At 35.8% G+C, this 20419-nt stretch overlaps 1 protein-coding gene across 2 annotated transcripts in view; it reads right to left on the bottom strand.

Moving 5' to 3' along the window:
* Window positions 1-20419, bottom strand: part of LOC131159279 (uncharacterized) — a 63771-nt gene that overhangs the window by 21160 nt on the left and 22192 nt on the right. For both annotated transcript variants that reach the window (XM_058114033.1, XM_058114034.1), the window contains exons 3-12: window positions 16532-16575; window positions 9675-9717; window positions 9183-9407; window positions 8908-9060; window positions 2371-2442; window positions 2162-2206; window positions 1980-2059; window positions 1710-1774; window positions 1553-1619; window positions 1279-1392 (exon numbers count right to left, since the gene is read on the bottom strand). In XM_058114033.1, coding sequence (XP_057970016.1) covers window positions 1279-1392; window positions 1553-1619; window positions 1710-1774; window positions 1980-2059; window positions 2162-2206; window positions 2371-2442; window positions 8908-9060; window positions 9183-9407; window positions 9675-9717; window positions 16532-16575 — 908 coding nt within the window. The remainder of the gene's footprint in view (window positions 1-1278; window positions 1393-1552; window positions 1620-1709; window positions 1775-1979; window positions 2060-2161; window positions 2207-2370; window positions 2443-8907; window positions 9061-9182; window positions 9408-9674; window positions 9718-16531; window positions 16576-20419) is intronic.

Below are 20419 nucleotides of genomic sequence, written 5' to 3'. Positions count from 1 at the left end.
CCTTAGAAGGCCTCCTACTCTGCAACAGATTGTTTGTGTAAACTCTATTAAGAATAACCAACCAAATAAAAGCCTCATTTTTAGACAAAACTTTGGCCTTCCAAACACTAAAAGTCATGTTCTCATGATCTAACAAATATTTACAAGAATAATCTGTCAAAGAATCTAGAACTCATGTCCGCACATACTTCCTACTTCCTAGTTCCTATTGGAAGGACAGCATGCCTCCATAAAAACATAAAAAAAGATCAGAGTTCCTCCACCTCCCTATATCATTAAGAGAACTACAAAAATGGAAGACCTAAGAGATATTATCCCATTAGATATCAAGAAAGAAGAAACAACCCCATTAAGCAACAAGGAGAGACAATAGAAACAAGGAAAAGAAATGAGAAGTGCGGTCACCCACCCAAACGACTTTCTCATAAACAAATGTGGTGCTCATTACCACAAAAAATTTGGAATAAGGGATAAAAGTGAGTAGGGCAGCGATATACACCTCAAGGGACTATCAAAAGAAAGACACATAAAAATGGCAATCCCAAGAGAAATTATCCCCATTCAATATCAAGAAAGAAGAAACAACCCCATTGAGCAAATGGGAGAGATGATACAAATGAGAAAAAGAAATGTGAAATGCAGACACCCACCTTTCCTGGAAATGAAAATGGAGCCCATTACCCACAACAAATTTGGTGTAAGGGATAAAAGCAAATAGAGCTGCGATGTACACCTCTAAGATGACCAAAAAAATCATCCAAGCCCTTCATCTCTACCTAAAACTTTTCCTAACCATGACCTTATCCAGAAAATTCCAAATGACTCGATGATAAGTCTTTTCAAAATCCAATCAAAATAAACCCCCTCCCTTTTCCTATGCTCATCCTTGACAACCTCATTAGCTAAAATGATAAAACATTCACATAAGATAGGATGGTGATAGTAAAGGAACTCTTAAATCACCTCATCTTAAGTGATTCCATGGTTAGATTTTTTTAAAAAGAGCCAATAGGTTGCAATGGGAATACAGAAAGTAGGCATTGGCAAAACATAATTTAGATTATAATATTCACATGTGGCTATAAGCAGGTGAAACTCAACTCTAAACCTACATACTCTTAAATGCATCTAGGAGATTCTCATTTTTGCAGATAATAACGGACTAGCAATTTATTCAGCCACAAAATTTTGGAAAAATGGAAACTTTGGAGTTGTGAAATGCTTTGATGACTAAAAACAAAATATCATACAAAACAAAATTAAAAGCAGCACGAATACCTAGCTGGATGAATATCTGGAATTGAAACAGGACGCAGTTGGTCATCATCTGAAAGTGAATTGCAATTGCTATGGATCCAAGGATGTATTGTCCACTCTCCAGCAGTTTGAGTGCTAATAAAATAAACAAACCCAAAAAATAAAATAACATCAGAATGACAAGTTTAAAATATGATAGCATAAATTTTGCATTATTTTTTTCCTGGTGGAAGTATAGTAATAATATTAAAAAGCAAAGAACGAAATTAAAAAGACACTGTCGTAAAATTTGTACTTGTTAAGAATAAAACTTGAGCATATCATCATGTAGTATGAAAATTCATTTCCTTGGCTTATAAAACCTGTTATAAAGAAAATAACAAGTAATGTCAGACGCAATGTGAAAGGCACATCAAACTAGGACAAGCAAAATTTTGACATAAACTACATGCCTAGACTGGAAATCTCCAAAGCCAGCCGTCCAAGACCAGCACCAGGAACCAAACAGGCAGGAGGACTGTCAAATGAAATTTAATGTTTTAGTATGTAATCTAAAAAAAATTATTTAGTATCTACTCCAAACAAAAACATTATTCCACGCAAGAAAATAATAGCAACAGCTGCAGCAACACAACCATCTCCACCAGAATGAACAAGGCACCAGGCAGCGGTAAATCTACTCATTCTGAAGATAGTAAGAGTAACAGAGAGGAAACAACCACCTATCTTTCTGGCGATTAGGGAACAGACTATCAAGCTCTTCAAGAATAGGCTTATAACATTGATCACGTTCCTTTTGGCCCTGTATCAAAACAACAAGTGTAGAGCAAAAGAAGCATCCTCACAGAAATAATGGATGAAAGCAAATATCAAACACTGGAATTAATAGAGACTCAAGGAGTACCTCTGCTGCCCAGTCCCTAACAATATTTCTTATAATACAACGAACCTTACAAAAGGAAAAGGAAAGTAAACATCAGCATAGAAAGATTTTTACATTGAACGTTTAAAAAAAAAAAAAAAAAAAACACACATTATTCTTCAAATTTTAGCACATTGATAGGCCAAAATCATGATCAAGTAGTTTTTATAGCAATAAGATTATAATGATACCTTATCAACATCAACTAAAGGAACGTTCAATTGCAGTGACGGCTCCAACCAAGCATGAGACAAACAGGATACCTGGATAAACAATAGCAGCCAGGAATGTAGCATACATAATAAATTATAAAAATAAAAATAAAAATTTTGGAACTGTTTTTCTTCTTGTGCTTTAAGTGGGGTGAACACCTAGTTATTCAAGAATCTCAAAGAGCACAGCATGCAAAAATCTTAGGGGATTGATGAGTACCCATACCACCCTCTACCCACCAGGTACCTTAGTGGGACCAAACTATAATAGCATAAGGGCCTTTAACTGAGAGTTTGCTTCCATCAATGCAAGAAACAGGAACAAAAAGTAATTGAGCATGTCTTTTCAATTTTTTTTTTTAGGAATTTAGCATCTCTTTTATAGAGCATGCATTTGAGAAATCCCTACATACTACATAGTTCTAAAGAAGAAAAAAGTAATATTTTTTAAAAAGAAAAATATGCACTTAGCTCCCAAGGTGAGAAATAAATGTTCATTAGCAATTTGGTGGCCGTTAGATCAACACATAACGAACATAAAAGCCTATATTCTTTGTTTCTCTATTACATGGCAATATATGCCCCTCACACATTTCATTTTTTTCATAACTGTGCATGTGTTAGTAAGAGTGTGTTAACCCTTTCTACAAAGACAACCCCAAGCATACATAAAAGAGGAAGGTTGCCTTAATTAGATGACAGCCATTGCAAGAATTTTTCAAACCTCTATGAAATGGATCCTTATCAGTCCTTAGCCGAGGTGGCCCTATAAGGGATGCATTCACTTTCACCACATAGATGTAATGAAAAATGGGCAAGGATAGACAAAGACATTGCTGAGGAACAACACACCATTTTGGTGCTCAAGTGAGGTGTCAAATATGCAAAGGTTCCCATACCATTTTGGACATAATCCGGTAAAGAGGCAAGTTAAAGAGAGTAAGATTAGCTTAACAACTTGAAGCATGGGGACTCTGACCAGTAAAAGTATGAAAATAGTTGAGATAATGATCAGGAAAAAAAAAATACCAAAATTTACTTTCAAGAAACTAGATGAGTATGGGGAAAATCTAGAAAAATTGAAACGAATTATAAAAACTTTGATGTATAAGGGAAAGAAAACATAAGAAAAGTGAGACATCAACGTGAAAAGACCTAAAAGATAGCATAACAGATGTTAAAAGAGCAAGAGGCAGAATTATAAAACTAAAATAGTTTTAGGACAGGAGAAAATAAGTATAATTAGTACACCATAGTACTAATGTTCCTCCAGCAGGCATAGCTAAAAATGTTTTATGGATAATATTTTGTAGGGATAATGGAAACAAAAATATTTTTGTAGGAGAGGATTTAAGTGATCACATAGGAAAGGGTAATTAAGGTTATACAAGGATATATTATCAAAGGCAACTAAGTAATAGAAGTCAATATAGGCATAAACACCCAAAGGAATGGTATAGCTAGTTCTAATAGGAATATATGAACAAAAATATTAGGAGAACCCAATTGAAGAGAGCATTATTGGTGTACTGAGTTGGAGGGATGAGGAAATCCAAATAGTAGTTTAAAATGCAGTTTAGTATAGGACAACAATGTGCAAATAGGGAAAACTTAGAGCAATAATCAAGTGTATGGGCAGTAAATATGGTGACGAATGAATGGAAGTTTTTTGGGATACACTGCCGCAATAGTGAAAAGGAAGGGGAATAGGGGATCACGCAGCCTAAGATCCCTAGAAAGCTCAAAACGACTTAGCCTCCCTATTCACCAAGACCAGAAAAACCACAATGGAGAGACACCACAAATCCACTTCCTTCATTTTCCTCAAAACCTTTTCAGTCAAAGGCTTTTTCAAGATCCAATTCCAAAACCAAGCCTTACTTCTTTCTCCTAATTGCATCCTCAACCACCTCATTTGCTACCAACACAGCATCTTAAATATGTCTATCACCAATAAAAGCACTCTAATAATGGGAAATGGCATCTACCAAGACTGTTGCTAATCTCATAAATAAAACTTTAGTTAACTGGTAACCAAACTAATTGGTCTAAAGTCTTTAATTCTAGTAGCAGTATTTTTTTAGGCACTGATGTAATAGAAGTGGAGTTGATGCTCCTACCTACCACTCATTATCAAAAAACTCACGAAAGACTCTGAAAAGGCCATCCTTCAAATAAACCCAACAATCCTGGGAAAAAAAAATCAGCTAAAACCATCCAGCTGGCCAGGAGCTTTCTCTCCATCCATCTCAAACCTCAGCCCCTTTAATCCCCTCCTCCTCTAAGGGCCTCTCAAGCCACTCTGCTTTGTCATTCAAATAGGGCACCAATCCAACCCCTTCAATCATAGCTCTTCCTTCACCCTCCTCTAAAAAAATGTTTCTATAGAATTCTGCAATCATACCAGCAATGCGGTCAATGATCCCCTAACAAAACCCCTATCATCCCCAAGATCTTTTATAAAATTCCTTTTTCTCCTACCACTCACCATCCCATGAAACAATCTCGTGTTGCAATCACCATCCTTAAACCAATTCGTCCTAGATTTCTGCCCCCAACTCATATCTTCTCTCAAGAGAAGCTCAAGCTGACATCTTCTTCTGAGAGAGAACCCCCTTTTGTAGTACCACCTAACACAGCTAGTTCCTATAAATGCCACTTTTTCTTGACCATGAATCACCAAAAACTTCCAAATTTCAGATTCTAAGTTTTCTTCAAAAACTTCAATCTACTCATAAACCAAAATCCTTCCTAACCTTCTATGTTGCACTCCTCATCCCACTCTGTAGCCAACCTCTGAAAATCAGCGTGTTAACCACATGTTATCAAACCTAAGCAGAGATCACCCCCACTTCGAAGGATTAGGCTCCAGAACTAAAAGACAATGATTAAAGATCACTCTAAGGCATACTTCTTGAGTTAGGGAATGCATCCTCTCACACTGTAGTGAACAAAAACATATCAATCCTAGTAGCAACAGACCTAACAACATCAGCAGACCAAGTAAATTGGGCACCAGAAAGAGGAATACCCCCAAGTCAGAGTCCCTGATAAAACAGTCAAAGCCCTTCATGCTACAAGTAATCCTAGAACCTCCCAACTTCTCATTGGGGGATCTAATAACATTAAAATCTCCTCCTAGACACCAATTAGGAACACAAATCATAAAATGCACCAAGCTTATCCCAGAAAAGACCCCTCAAACCAGGGCAGTTAGGTTTGCGCACAAAGGTGACCCACCACTAACCCTAGCCCTAGAGTAGGGAAAATTTCCATCACTTGGTTTTACATTGCCCCTTTACTTGCCTTTCCTCTTTGGAGAGTTATCGTAGTAACATGTTAAGGAGTTTTGGTAAGATGAAAGAGAGGAAAGCTTCATGACACTGTACTGGCTATTACTTGGTGTATTTGATTGGAAAGAAACACTAGTCTTTAAAGATGTAGCCACTTCCAATAGAATGCTTTGGAGCAGAGTGATGTTTCCTTGAATCCCTTTGGTGCTTGGCAAATGTATTAATTCGTCATGCTTCACCAAAAGACTTATGGTGCTATTGGTTGGTGTTACTTTATTAGGATTGTCTTGTGGCTACTTTTTTTTTTTTTTCTTTTTTTTCTTGTTGTACTCCTTTCTTCCTTTAATACACTTCTTTGTCTATCCAAAAAAAAAAAATTGAGATATATCCACAAATTTATATGAAATTAAGCATGCGTTAAGAAGGATGAAAACTCAAAGCGTGGTGGTCAGATGGTATCCATGTCGAAGCTGAAATGCTTAGGGAATAACAGGGTAATTTGCTTGACTAGTCTATTTTTTCTAAAAAAAAAAAACAAAATATAAGGATTAAGAAAATGCTAGGTGAATAGAGGAAAAGTATTCCAGTACCTAAAAAATAAAGGTGATATTCAAAATCGCAATAACAAAAAGTGAGGTTAAAATGGGGGTTTCAAAAAATTAGTTTGGTATATGCTCAAGAGATCAACTTCCAAATCTATATATTAATTGAGAAGAATAATGGGAAAAAAAATTTGGGGGAGGGGGGGTATTTTTTAGGAAGGGAGGGAGCCTTTGCACATGGTTTTCACTGACCTATAGAAGGCCCAAGATAAGATACAAGGGGAAGTTCTATGGTCGGTTTTTGAGAAAAAGGGAGAAGATATCATATACATCATTGAGGATATGTAAATGGGGATCCTTTTAAGAATTCATCTCCAGATGTTTGTTCTCTTTGTTTTGAAATTTTAAGAATTCATCTCCAGATGTTTGTTCTATTTGCTTTGAAAGTTCACAATCTGTTTCTCACATGCTCCTTAATCGTGCTCCTTTTCGGGGAGGTTAATTGAGTATGTCTGCAGTAGATGGAGGATGTTTTGGCTATAGCATTTTCAGGTTTTAGGAGGGCTAAAGACGGCTTAGCAATGTGCAGGTGTGCAACTGTTGCAGTTTTGTGGAGTTTTTGGTATGCTTAGATTTTTATGGGAAAGAGGATGCCTTCTATTATACATTGGCATGGGACTTAGTATCTGGCCTCCTTCTGGCCGCTTTTACAGTGATATTTCAGGGGAGTTTCTTTTTCAGATTTACATAATGATTGGCTGATTGAGCTGTTTTAATTTTTTTATTTTTTTATTTTTTTATTTTTTTTGGTTCTTTTATCTTCTAAGGTGGATTTCTTATCCTTCTTGTTGTAATTCTTGTTCTCCTTAATAAAATGGCTTCTTTTTTTATTTAAAAAAATGAATAAATTGGGATAATAACTAGGGTCAGAACTACTGGAGGGAATCTACCAAATTTCCAATCATGATCGGCATCAAACAAAGGTCTTCTGGGAATCCTAATAATTTTCGCTTTAATTAAGGACGAACTCCTCAACATATCCAAAATGTGGTTCCATAGCGTATATTGTTTGCAGATTACATTTCGTAGATAATTGAAAACAAAAAATGAAGTAGAATCCAAGCTGAACTCAGAAGTTCTAAAATCTAGAGGTTTCAAGATAAACTAAACTAGAACACGATACATGAAATGCAACTTTAGTAATTTTAGGAAGAAAACAAAGAAAATAATAAACTTGAGGGTGAAAAAAGATAGCACTAATAGTAGTATATTTCAGAAACTTGGCTCTATCAAGAAGCTGCATTTTAAGAAAATGCAGAGAGTTAAAAAAGTTGAGTAAAATTGGAAAGGGTCTCAGGTGTGCTACTGTGCTGTGTGATTGTAGAATACCTCCAAAATTACAAGGAAAGTTATACAGAATGGCTGCAACACCCATATTTTATATTAATTGGAATGTTGAGCAACTAAGAAACGGCATATTCAAAAAGTAAATGAGGCAGAAATGAGAATGTTAAGATGGAGGCATATTATAATTCTAGAAAATAAAGGGATAAATATTCATGGTGTGTTAGGCATAACATCTGTAGAAGATAAAGAAAGGGCAGCTAAGATGGTTTTATAGGGACTTGCAATGTCCAAATAATGCTTCAATGGCAATAAGTTATCTAGTTGATATTAGAGACTGAAGGATAAGCAAGGATATACCTAAAATAACTTGGAAATAAGGATTTGATAGCACTCCAATTCTCTGAGGTTATTGCCCTAGATCATGCAGAATGGCAAGAAGGATTCACATAGTTGACCCCACCTAATGGGATAGAAGGACCCAGCACTTGGTGGTTGTTATTGTTGCTGTTGTAATAAAGGGAAGAACTAACGATACACACAAACACAAACTTCTTTTCATAGGAAAAAAAAAAGGGATTTATTGAGAGAGAGAGAGGGGGAGTAGAGGTAGACAAACCATACTCCAAAACCAAAGGCATCCAAGCACTTATTACATCTTGGTCCAAGCCAACTCTTAAAAAAATAATAAATAAATATACATTAAGGAATCCTCCAAATCAGATAAACACAAGTTAATGCAGCGTCTATTGACCTACATTGAGAATACCGAATCCAAGAACAATCAACATTTTTAAAGAATTTTAGACTGCACATCAGTTCAGCCATTTTTTCTCAAAAAATGTTGGATAGTCCACAAAAACAAGGGGACTTTGTGATGCAGATACAGTAGCCTTAACTGAAAATTGCAACCACTTGACATTCAAGTATCTGTTGATGCTAAGACTACGTTTGATTCAGATAATGTTTGATGCCCCTCTGCAACTGTGATCATCATATTTGATATCAATATTTTGTTACATTTTTGGACTCCCACTAATCTTATATGCCTTACTAAGGACAGATTACATTGATTTGGTGCTAAAGACATGCATCTTAGATATCACATTCCTGAGAAACCTGCCCACAATCCTCAAACCAAACACATCTGAAAATAATCATTTGCAACAAAGTCCTAGATCCTAATTTCTTACAAGATAATACGTACTAGTATACCACTAGGATTCATGTTCCATCCATAAAATCACATCTCCTATAGAGATAAGCATGACCTCTCTTTCAAAAAGATGACGTATACATTGCAAAATAACAGGATGAAATGAACTAGTCAACCTTACGTTTCCATTTGAATCAGTAGCAGAATGCAGTTTTCTCTGATTATTAATAATCCTAGCATCATCTCCACCATCTTTATTTGTTTCTTCATTATTTCCCAGGCCTGCAGGACCTTTCCCAGCAACAGGATCACAGAATCCTTGAACTCCAACCTCCTGATGTAATATACAGTTAAATTTCTAAATGAAAAATATAAGAATATTAAATAGAAACAACATAACACTGCAATAATAATTTTCCTCATTTATCAAGAATTTTATATAAACATTACAGAGACCTCACTTTCAGTCACCCTTTTTGGTGAACTACAAAATACACTGCTCTGTTCCCCACATCTGGCTTGATCAGATTTGCGACAATACATTCTTCCACTCGTTGAGGCAGCCTGACATGCACAATTAGTCCTCTCTCTAATGAGGATTTTATCATCTGGAGAATTCTCCAGATGTTGGTCTTCACAAACATCAATGTCCTGGCTCATATCAAGCGGTGGTTCAAATGCCTACCCAGTAATTGTATAAAAAAAAATGTTATAACATTCCTTAGACCAATCATAAAGCTTAGAGATTAAATACATTTCAAGTATTATCTACAATGCCCCTCTCAAGCAACTTGTACACTTCATTAATAAAAAGTTACAATATCAAAATGAATCAAAGAAAGGAATTAATGTGCATGCACACAAAGAGAGTGGCCACATGTGAAGAGAAAGAGAGAGAGAGAGATCATAGAAAAGGAGTTGGAAAGAAGGGATAGAGCAACAAATCACCTGAAGCACATTAAATATGAAAATTGTATTTACAGAAATACACCTGCAGGATAAAGAACCCAACCAGTTATCATATGCCATTCACATTCTAAGTTTATAAATGAAACAAAACCTTTGTTAGAGAGAAAAAAAAAAAAGGAAAAGGGCAGCTGCCAAGTTCTTGCATAAGAAAAATAGTAAAATGCTCACACAGACAAGCAAATATGACACTATAACGAACTTCCACATCCTAACTCCAGATCTATGATTCTAATCAGCTATCACACGTGGCTCATGCTTTCCAAGTGCAATGTGAAGCAAAGAGAAGTGGATTGATAGAGGGCACTAGGTATAACAGAAAAGGTAATAAGTATTTAAAAAATTCCCTTCTTTTGAAAGAACCTTTATACAGTTGTACTCAACATTTTTTATGAAGAAAAAAAAATAACCCAAACTGGAACAACTAAAAAAACAGAACATATACCCACTAAACCATTTGTATCTATTCTATTATTGCAATGCACCATAAAAGTGATAAACAAATGAGCAAGCTGCATATTGAACTTCATATAAGTGGTAGAAATGAGCTTCTGCACAAGTTTCTCCCAAACAAAAAAATGGCAATCAACTTTAATGTGTTTTGTTCACTCATGAGAGATTGGGTAGGAGGCAATATGAAAAGCAACTTGATTATCACCATGGTCTTAAATTTCCACGAAATTGTCGAAATTACCGTCTAAATTTCCGGTTTCCATGACCCTCGAAATCGAAATGGCAGCCAATTTCCGTCTTGCATAACTTCCATCGAAATCTAAACGAATCATCCCAAAATTTATCGAAATCTCAAAATTTCAGAGAAACTTGTTGAAACTTTAACTATACAATGAAATTTCCTTGGAATTCAAATAAGAGATTTAGGAGTGAAGTGAAATTTCTCTTTTAATTTATTTTATTTATTTTTATCAAAACAAAATATTATTATAAATGATTTTCAAATTATATGAAAAAATAAACTTACTGCAGCATTTTATTTAACCATTTATGTCTAAATTATCATTATTTTTGTAATAAATAATATTTAAATGATTTATGAATTTCATTTGTATGAGCTGAGTATGTTTACTATACATTATCTTACAAATATGTTTGATACACAAACTATATTACAACTTTTACACCTCATACACAACAGAGATGTATTTAACTTGTAATATATTAGTCATAAAACTTACATTATTATGTTTGCTAACCATTTCTAAAGTTTCACAAAGAATTCCATGCTTTACTACTGATTTTTGTTATTTTTTCAAATAGAAATCGAAATTTTCGTACTTTTGGAGCTTCGAAATTTGAGTCGAAATTGAAATTTAAGACCTTGATTATCACACATCAACTCCATAGATTGAGAATATGGACCAATTCTTCCAACCAACACGTTCTTCAACCGTTCACAAGTAGCGTGAGCCAAAGCTCTATATTCTAATTCAACACTTGACCTGGCAACAACAGTTTGTTTCTTACTCTTCCAAGAAACCAAATTACCACCAACCAAAATACAGTACCTAGTTGTGGATCTTCAACCAGAAGGCGACCTAGCCCAATCTGCACCTGTATATCCTTGAATATAAGTGTGACCCTAATCTTGATATAAAAGACCTCTCCCAAGTGCACCTTTGAGATATCTCAAGAAGCAAATCACTGCATCCTAATGAATTGTCCTTGGAGAATCCAAAAATTGACTAACAACATTTGTTGCAAAAGATATGTTCAGCCGAAAGAATGTGAGATAATTCAACTTTCAAACAAGTGTCCGGTATCATACAAGATTAGGCAACAAATTGCCTATATCTGGACTAATCTGCTGTTAGGATTCATCGGTGTATCAGCCGATTTGGATCCAATCCAGTTTCATCCAATAGATCAAGATCATGGTCTTAAATTTCCACAAAATTGTCGAAATTTCAGTTGAAATTTCCGTCACCAAAAAATTGAAATGCCTGTCGATTTCTGTCTTGCATAATTTCCGTCAAAATCTCAACAAATCATCTGAATTTATCAAAATCTCGAAATTTTAGCGAAACTTGTCAAAATTTGAACTATGTAATGAAATTTCCTCGGAATTCAAATGAGGAATTTAGGAGTAAAATGAAATTTCTCTTTTAATTTCTTTTTATCAAAACAAATGATTATTACAAGTGCTTTTAAAATTATATGAAAAAATAAACATACAACAACATTTTATTTAACCACTCATTTCTAAATTATCATTATTTGTATAATAAATAATATTTAAATGATTTATGAATTTCATTTGTATTAACTGATTCACTAAATATGTTTAATGTACATTATCTTACAAATATGTTTGACGCACATATTATATTACAACTTCTCCACCTTATACACAACATAGATGTATTTACTTGTAACATATTAGTCCTAAAACTTACATTATTATGTCTTTTAATCAATTCTAAAGCTTCACAAAACATTCCATGTTCTACTACTGGTTTCCATTATTTTTTCAAATCAAAATCAAAATTGACATCGAAATCGAAATTTCTGTCGAAATTTCGGTACTTTTTTAGCTTCGAAATTTGAGTCAAAATTAATATTTAAGACCTTGATCAAGATCATACTTCCTCTATGACAAAATAGTTCCCATACGTGATCTAGATACATCTTTACCAAAGAAATATTTCAACAGTCCCAAATCTTTGATCTAAAACTTAATCTGTAGAAAATTTTTATGACTCTGAATACCTCTATCATCATCACCTATAATAACAATATCATCCACATACACAGCAAGAAGGATCCTACCTAATGAAGTATGACGATGAAAACACAGAGTGATCCACTGCACACCTTTGAAGACCAAACTCAAATACTCCAGCATTGAATCAACCTAACCATGCTTTGGGAGACCGTTTTAAACTATATAGTGCTTTCTTGAGCCAACAAACTAGGCTTCAATCCCCCTAAACAACAAAATCAGGTGGTTGCTCCATATAACCACATCCTCAAGATCACCATGCAAGAAGGAATTGTTCACATCTAATTGATGCAGAGGCTAGTGACAAGTGGTAGCCAAAGAGATGAACAAACGTATTGATGTATGCTCAAAAAACAGTGAGAAGGTGTCAAAATAATCCAAACCATACAACTGAGTATGCCCCTTAGCAACAAGACGTGCCTTCAGACGAGCCACAAAACCATCAGGGTTGACTTTCACAACATATACCCAACGATGACCAACCACAGATTTGTCAAGAGGAAGAGATACCAAGTCCCATGTACCATTGTCCTATAAAGCACTCATCTCTTAAACCCTATCATTCCTCCACCCAGAGTGGGGTAAGGCTTCCGAAACAAATTTAGGAAGGGCAGCAGATGATATAGTAACAAAACAATAATAGGAGGGTGATAAGAAGCTATAGCAAACATAATTGAAAATTGGATGTTGTTTACATGCGTGTTTACCTTTTTAAATAGCAATGGAAGGATCAATATTATGAACTTCAGACAAGGAAACCAAAGGCATGGCAGTAGAAGCTAGAAGGACTCTCTTCCTTGAAGCCACCAACGTGAATACACCCAAAAATTAGAACGATCAAGACGATGAGAAGGACTCAAACTACATGAAGATATAAGTGGTTGATTGAGCAAGGACATCAAACTAGGATCTGGAAGATTAGGTAGAGGAAGAGGCTCATTGAGATCAAAAGCACTCAAGGACTGAGTGTAGAAAGTTGTAGACTCAAAGAAGGTAACATCTATAGAAGCAAAGAAGCGATGCAACGTAGGACTATAACAATGATATCCCTTTCAAGTATATGAGTAGCTCAGAAAGACACATTTCATAGCACGAGGATCCAACTTATTCACCCCGAGAGTTAGTTGAAGAACAAGGGATACACACCCAAATAAACAAGTAGGTAAAGAGAATTGAGGTGAATTAGGAAAGAGAATGGAGTAGGGAATTTTACCACTAAGAACAAAGATTGGCATTTTGTTGATAAGATAGCAAGCAGTACGTACAACATCACTCCTAACCACTTTAGGTACATGCATGTGATAAAGTATGGTGCAAGTGGTTTCAAGGATACGTCTATTTTTCCTCTCTGCAACCCCATTTTGCTAAGGAGTGTGGGCACAGGATGATTGATGAACAATACCAAACTTAGTCATATAAGTAGTGAATTGAGAACTAAAGTACTCTTTAGCATTTTCACTACAAAGTATTCAAACTAGCTAACGAAATTGAGTCTTTATTTCATAACAAAAGGCACAAAATATATGAAATAACTCACAACGATTTTTATTAAATAAAATAGCCAAGTCATCCTTGAATAATCATCCATAAAGGTTACAACATACTGGAAACCAAAACTTTGACACATTCTACTAGGATACCAAACATTAGAATGGACTACCATGAAAGGGCCTGTAGCCTGTTTATTGACTCAGGAAGCAAAAGGGACATGATGATGCTTTCCTAACTAAAAATATTCACAATCAAAACCAAACACACTCAAATCAGGAACTAGACGTTTCAACTTTTCCCACAAAGGATGACCAAGGCGACAATGAATTTGGAGATGTATGGCACCAGCATTCCAGGCAGTAGAAGGAGATAGTGACTCAAAGTAATAAAGTACACCAGCTTCATGCCCTCCACCAAGTCTTCCTCATCTTCAAAAAACCATAGAATTAGGGAATGTTAATGAACAATTCATGGATTTACTAATCTTGCTAACAGATATGTAGACACCCTAATTTTAACCAGGTATAAGACAGAAAGGAAACTTGGGAATGTACAAAATGGAAGGAAGAGAAATAGAAGAAGTGGCATTTACAATCCCAATTCCCTTAATGACAGTGGTGGATCCATCAACACGAGAAAAACATGGTAAATTTTCAAGATATCCTGGAGACGACAACAGAGTCTATAACCCAAGAACGAGGACAAAAAGTACTATATGACAGGCATGTTGTGGGATTACCTATTTGGGCAAGAGATGCAATGGGAAGAGACGCTTGTTGTGATGCTTGATACTGCTCGAACTGAGAATGCTCTTCCTCTAACATAGATACTATACGCTGCCCCCCACTTGGCCCCAAAGGTGTGGAGTCAGTGGTGGCTACATTGGCTGCCCCCCAAAGGCGTGGAGTCGATGGTGGTTGCATTGGAAACACGTGAAGATCTACTATGGAGATCCCAACACTATTCAATAGTATGATTACCTCGCCTACAATGAGTGCACTTGCAAGGAGTGCCTCTACCTCGACCATCTCTACCACCACGACTGCTTGAACCACCCCAATAACTTCTGTGGTTGTTTGGTGGAGAACAAAAATCACCATGTGCGGCAAAGGTTGTCCTCTCAAAGCCAAATGCAAGAGCAGGAGAATACGTGCTAAAGTACGAAGGACACGAGAATAAACATCGGTAAATGATGGCAACTCTGCACTACTAAGTATCTGTGACTGGACTGCCTCAAACTCAGGTCTCAAGTCCCCTAGAACCCGAAGAACTATCATCTGCTCCCTCTACTTTTGCATCTCACAAACGTCATTAATTATAGGTTGCACGATGTTAAGCTCCTCATGAATACATTTTATCTCTCCAAAATAATCTGCAATGCTCGTCTCCCTGTTGTAGATGAAAGTACTCCTGGGATAAATGATACATACGTGTAATGTTGCTAGAGTATAGAAGCTTGGCATAATCCCAAATCTCCTTGCATGTATCTAGATGCATGCACATCCGTCCAATCTAGGGCTCCATCAAATTCCACAAGAGGGAAACAATCAAGGCATCTTCTTGAGTTTACACTTCTATTCTCTTCTCATCAGAAGGATTAGATTGGAGCAAGTGGTTAGATTTTCCTAATCCTACTAAATAAGCCCAAACAACCTTAGACCATTGAACATAATTCTTTCCATCCAACTTTTCATTTGTTATCTGTGGCAGCAATTAAGGAAACATGCTTTTGGGATTCATAGACTCCATCCCAACACTCACAAACCAGCAGCCACACCAATATCAAACAAGAAGAACAATCAAAGCTAATCGGGACAACCACAAACGATGTGAAGCACCGAAACAACCACAGATGACGTGAACCACTTATAAACTGATATAGCACTGCCACAGCCACAAATCAACTTATGAACACTGCCACTGTGCCAAAAAAACTCACAAAAAAACCTTTACAAACACCAAACAACAACTAACGGATTACCACAAGTGCATTGTCGAAAAAAGTTGGATCTTTGAACAAAGAACATGTCCAACAGCTTGATAATATGATCTAGGGAAGGAATCATAACATGCTGGAGAAAAAAATTAGAAAAAGGTAGCCAGAATCACTCTCACGCGTTGGCGCATGGGATCAAGACTGCTGGCAGTCTGCCAACACATGGCGGCATGTGGGGAGCTTCCCAGCAATGGGATTTTGTAGGGTTGGGTTTCAGAGGGTTCTATTTCTGGCTATATGGTTGGTTTTGTGAAATAATGAAGGGTTGAGGTCGTTCTGAGAAGGGCAGAAAAGGGAGGGTGTTCTCCGGTGACAGCTGAGTTGATAGGGTTTAGGTTGGATCATGCTCTGACAATATATTGAGATTTTGATTAAATGAATGACCTAAACTGAAGATAGGTCCCTCCCTTTATTTATAATACAAATCAAATACATTCTAATGACCACAATACCCTTAATAACTCTCACTAATTAACATACTAACGCAATAATAGTACTAAAAGACTAAAATACCCTTTAACAAGAATTATTATGATCATTTTAATTACTATTATGACACAACATTCATTTCCATATAATATTCACCAAACATAAGGTAAGTTGACATAAGTGTACCTCCTTAGCCTTTGAAATTTTAATGGGTAATGGGGCAGCAAAGCCTGCAAAAGAAAAGGAAATTAAATGAAACGAGGAAAAAAGATAGAAGTTCCTATAACATCAATGATTGTGAAGAATAACAGTCCAAATATATTAAATATATCAGTTTACTACAAAAGACGAAGCAGGCATAGGGTTTCTTCTAACACCCTTAAACATAGGCATCATGAAGGCTGCAAGAAATCTAGAAATTGACCGAGAACACTAAACAAAACCCAACTAAACCCATATGGCCCATTCTTTGTTTTGCAAAATATTGGAATCAATTTTAATTCATATATATATATATATATATATATCATTATGATTCTACAAAAACAACAATTATATATATATATATATATCATTATGATTCTACAACAACAACAATAATAGTTAAGCCATTCTACCCCGTTTGGCATTTTGGATTTTGCTATATTCTCAAATAAAGATTCCACTACGCATGCCACCTATGATTCTAAATCTATAAAGCATATTAACTAACAAGAAATGTTGAATGATTTGAAGGACAATATCCCACATTCAGTTTTCCAATTAAGGTACCATTTCGTATCTAACAATAATCCTTTTCCCATGTCTATTCAAAGTCAAACATAATTTTCCACTGCATGTTTTTTACTCATATACTAGAAATATCATGGGGATATATGGGATATAGCATATCCACTTAAAATCTTTCATAAAAAACACTTGAAGTGGTAGTGCTCATACAAAATGCACCTAAGGTGCCAACTTCTAGCTTTACTTTCACATAAAGATAGAATAGAATAGGCAACCAAAGAAGAAAGAAAGTCTCAAAAAGGAATAATATGAACTTAATAAAGTTGAAAAATGTAAGTTAAAACCGAATTCTTTTGGCTCAAGTAAAGCCACCAATTTAGTGAACCAAAGAAAATATTATTAAAATTCACTTAAAAGTTGTCAAAGAATAATGAAGGTGATATTGATCCCAGTGATTTCACTCATTGTAGAAACTTGACTAAACACCTCTTGTTGCAAAGAGGTTTGCCAAAATTCAAAAGTTCCCTTTATCTCTTCTTTGTGATAAAAAATGAAAATCTTCATGATTAAATATTCCTTGAACAAAAGAAATGGTTTACACAAAGATCAACCACAGCAAGATTTGCACACGATAGGCACTTGCCAAACACTAGGTAAGTGTGTATCTTCACTACGTAGTTTATCTAGCAATAAATACCTTACATCCCTATATCTTCGTTATCAATGTAGGCATCATAAGGAACCTCAATATTCAAAAATTTCCCTTGGATGTGCGTCATAAATTGTAAGAGAGCTCCAACTCATAGACTGTCTTCTTCAAGTTGACATCTCCAAGACCACAATCTAGCATGACTAAGGGGGTAGTAATTCCCTTCTATTTGGACTTCCGCATGATCTCTTGCAAGTTTTGCACTTGTCACAAGAGTTGCACTATCATCTTCACAACTCTAACATCCACTAATATTGATCAAATCTCGAAACTAAAGAAGAAAAACACAAAAGAGCCACCCTTACCATTCAAAAAAATAGCGCAAAAAACACCAAAAGCTAGAGCCCAAAGGGAGGCTTGAAATATCACTCTCTCCCAAAAGCAGATAACAAGGTATCACTTGAACCTTATTCTACAATTCCTTCCTTCTACAGAACCTAAATGAGAATCAACCCAGCACACTGCTGTAACACCTTACCTAGCTCATTGATACCAAATGCCCAAAACCTTACACCAAAGCTCCTTGATCATGCATTTTTCTACCATATCCAACTCCTCCATGAATATTGCATCATTGCAAGCCAAAAGGTGCTTGGCCAGATCACAAGAAAGAAACAAATGATCACCCATCTCATTTGAAGCCACACACATCAAAGAATGTTTGCATTACATGCCTTATTAGGTTTTGTTGTTTGCCACAATTCATTAGTATAATTCTACAAAGAACCAAAGTCCAAGTGAATGTTGGAATTTTAGCAGGAACCATGACTTCCAACTTGCTTACTCTAGCGTTGCCGCTAGCATTGCATCGACCAGCCCCAACCTTCTTAGGGAAACCGTAAGTCAGCTTTTTTTAGAATCAGAGCTTCTCCTACTTGCCATTTAGCAGGTACGATTTATAATAATGGCTCAAAACAACTATATCATGCCACCATGAATTAAATAATATTATTTAAATGTCAAGGAAGGTCAATGTCATTTTAAAAAAATTAAGGGAGGTTCGCGTCTTTTTGGAAAAATCTAGAGGAAAAACTAAATTTTGCCCAAAAATGAAAAGTATCCATTAATTATTACCTAGCTCATAAATTTCCCTCTCAGATCACGTTAGATATTCCTTTATTTTCTTGGTCAATGGGGGGGAAGACTTGCTGCCAACCGTTTACGTAGATTCTTGTTTTGTGGTGAATGGGAAAGGTGTTCTCCAATCTATCTCACAACATCAAATCATTCCCATGTTTCGTTGGAGTCTAGAAAAGTTAAGTGGGCCCTTCTTTGTTTAGGTTCACAAGTATGCGTGGTCACAGGTCTTTTTGGTCCTTGGTTAAAAGTGCTTTGAGTGAGGATGTTGGGAAGCATTGGGAAGGTTTTAGGTTTATGTAAAAGCTTAAGCATCATAAAAAAGTGTCAAAAAAGTGGAATATTGAAGTTTTTAGGGATATTATGGTTTAAAAAAAAAAAAAAGCCTTCTTCATGAACTTGATATATTGGATAGGAAGGAATAAGGAGATCTTGTCAAGTATAATAAGTCTAAGAGGGTCTCATTGAAAAATAAGCTTGAGGAGGTAACTCTTACAGAAATGAGGAGTTGGAGACCAAAACAACTAAATTTAAATATGTTAAGGAGGGTATTTGCAATTCTAAATTCTTCCATAGGTTAGCTAATGGAAAGACGAGAAAGAATATGATTAGGGAATTGGAAGTGAGAGAGGTGAGTTTACATTTGTTCTTGCTTGACAGTAAGTAAGATTGTACAGTTTTTTTGATAATTTGTTTACAGAGGAGGATGCACGTGCTATGTTTGAGGAGTTAGAGTGGAGCTATTTCTAGAAATCACCAATCTTGGTTGTAGAGGCCTCTTGAGGCAATTGTGTTTAAGATGGATAGGGATAAGGCGCCAGGTCCAAATGGATTTATTATGGCATTCTTTCAAGATTGTTGGGCTGTGGTTAGAGGGGGTTTAATGAATATGTTTAATTAATTCTATTTTAATGGAATTTAGGGTAAAGTGCTCTCTCCTTTCATCACTTTGGTCCCTAAGAAAAATAACTGAATAGGTCCATTAAAGTGGCAGATTTTCGGCCTATTATTCTAGTTACCATGGTGAATTAAGAGTATTGCTGAAGTTTTGGCAAATAGGTTGAATTATGTGATAGGTGACACTATTTATGAGGCTCAAAGTGGAGATAGATTGTTGAAGTTAGTTTAGTAGCTAATGAGGTAGTAGAGGATGTTTGGAGGAGGAAAGAGAGGGGGCTTGTGTTTAAAGTGGATTTTGAAAAGGCTTAGGACTGAGTTAGATGGAATTTTCTATATAAAATCTTCATGAGGAAGGAGTTTCACAAGAGGTGACAGGATTGGATTAGGGGATGTTAGTCTAGTGACGTTTTTGTACATAGGTTAAATTATGTGATAGTTGATACTTGATAGGTGACACTACTTCTAAGAGTCAAAGTGCTTCTGTGGGAGGCAAACAGATTGTTGATGCTATTTTAGTAAGCTAACAAGGTAGTTGAGAATGTTTGGATGAGGAAAGAGAGGGGGCCTTGTGATTAATGTGGGTTCTTGGAAAAGCTTAGAGCTGAGCTAGTTGGAGTTTTCTAGATTAAGCCTTCACAAGGAGCGGTTTTGGTGAAAGT

The sequence above is a fragment of the Malania oleifera genome, chromosome 7 (assembly GCF_029873635.1).
Source record: "Malania oleifera isolate guangnan ecotype guangnan chromosome 7, ASM2987363v1, whole genome shotgun sequence".
NCBI classification, from domain to species: domain Eukaryota; kingdom Viridiplantae; phylum Streptophyta; class Magnoliopsida; order Santalales; family Ximeniaceae; genus Malania; species Malania oleifera.
The sequence above is the reverse complement of the archived record's forward strand: the minus strand, read 5'-3'. Positions and strand labels throughout refer to the sequence as shown.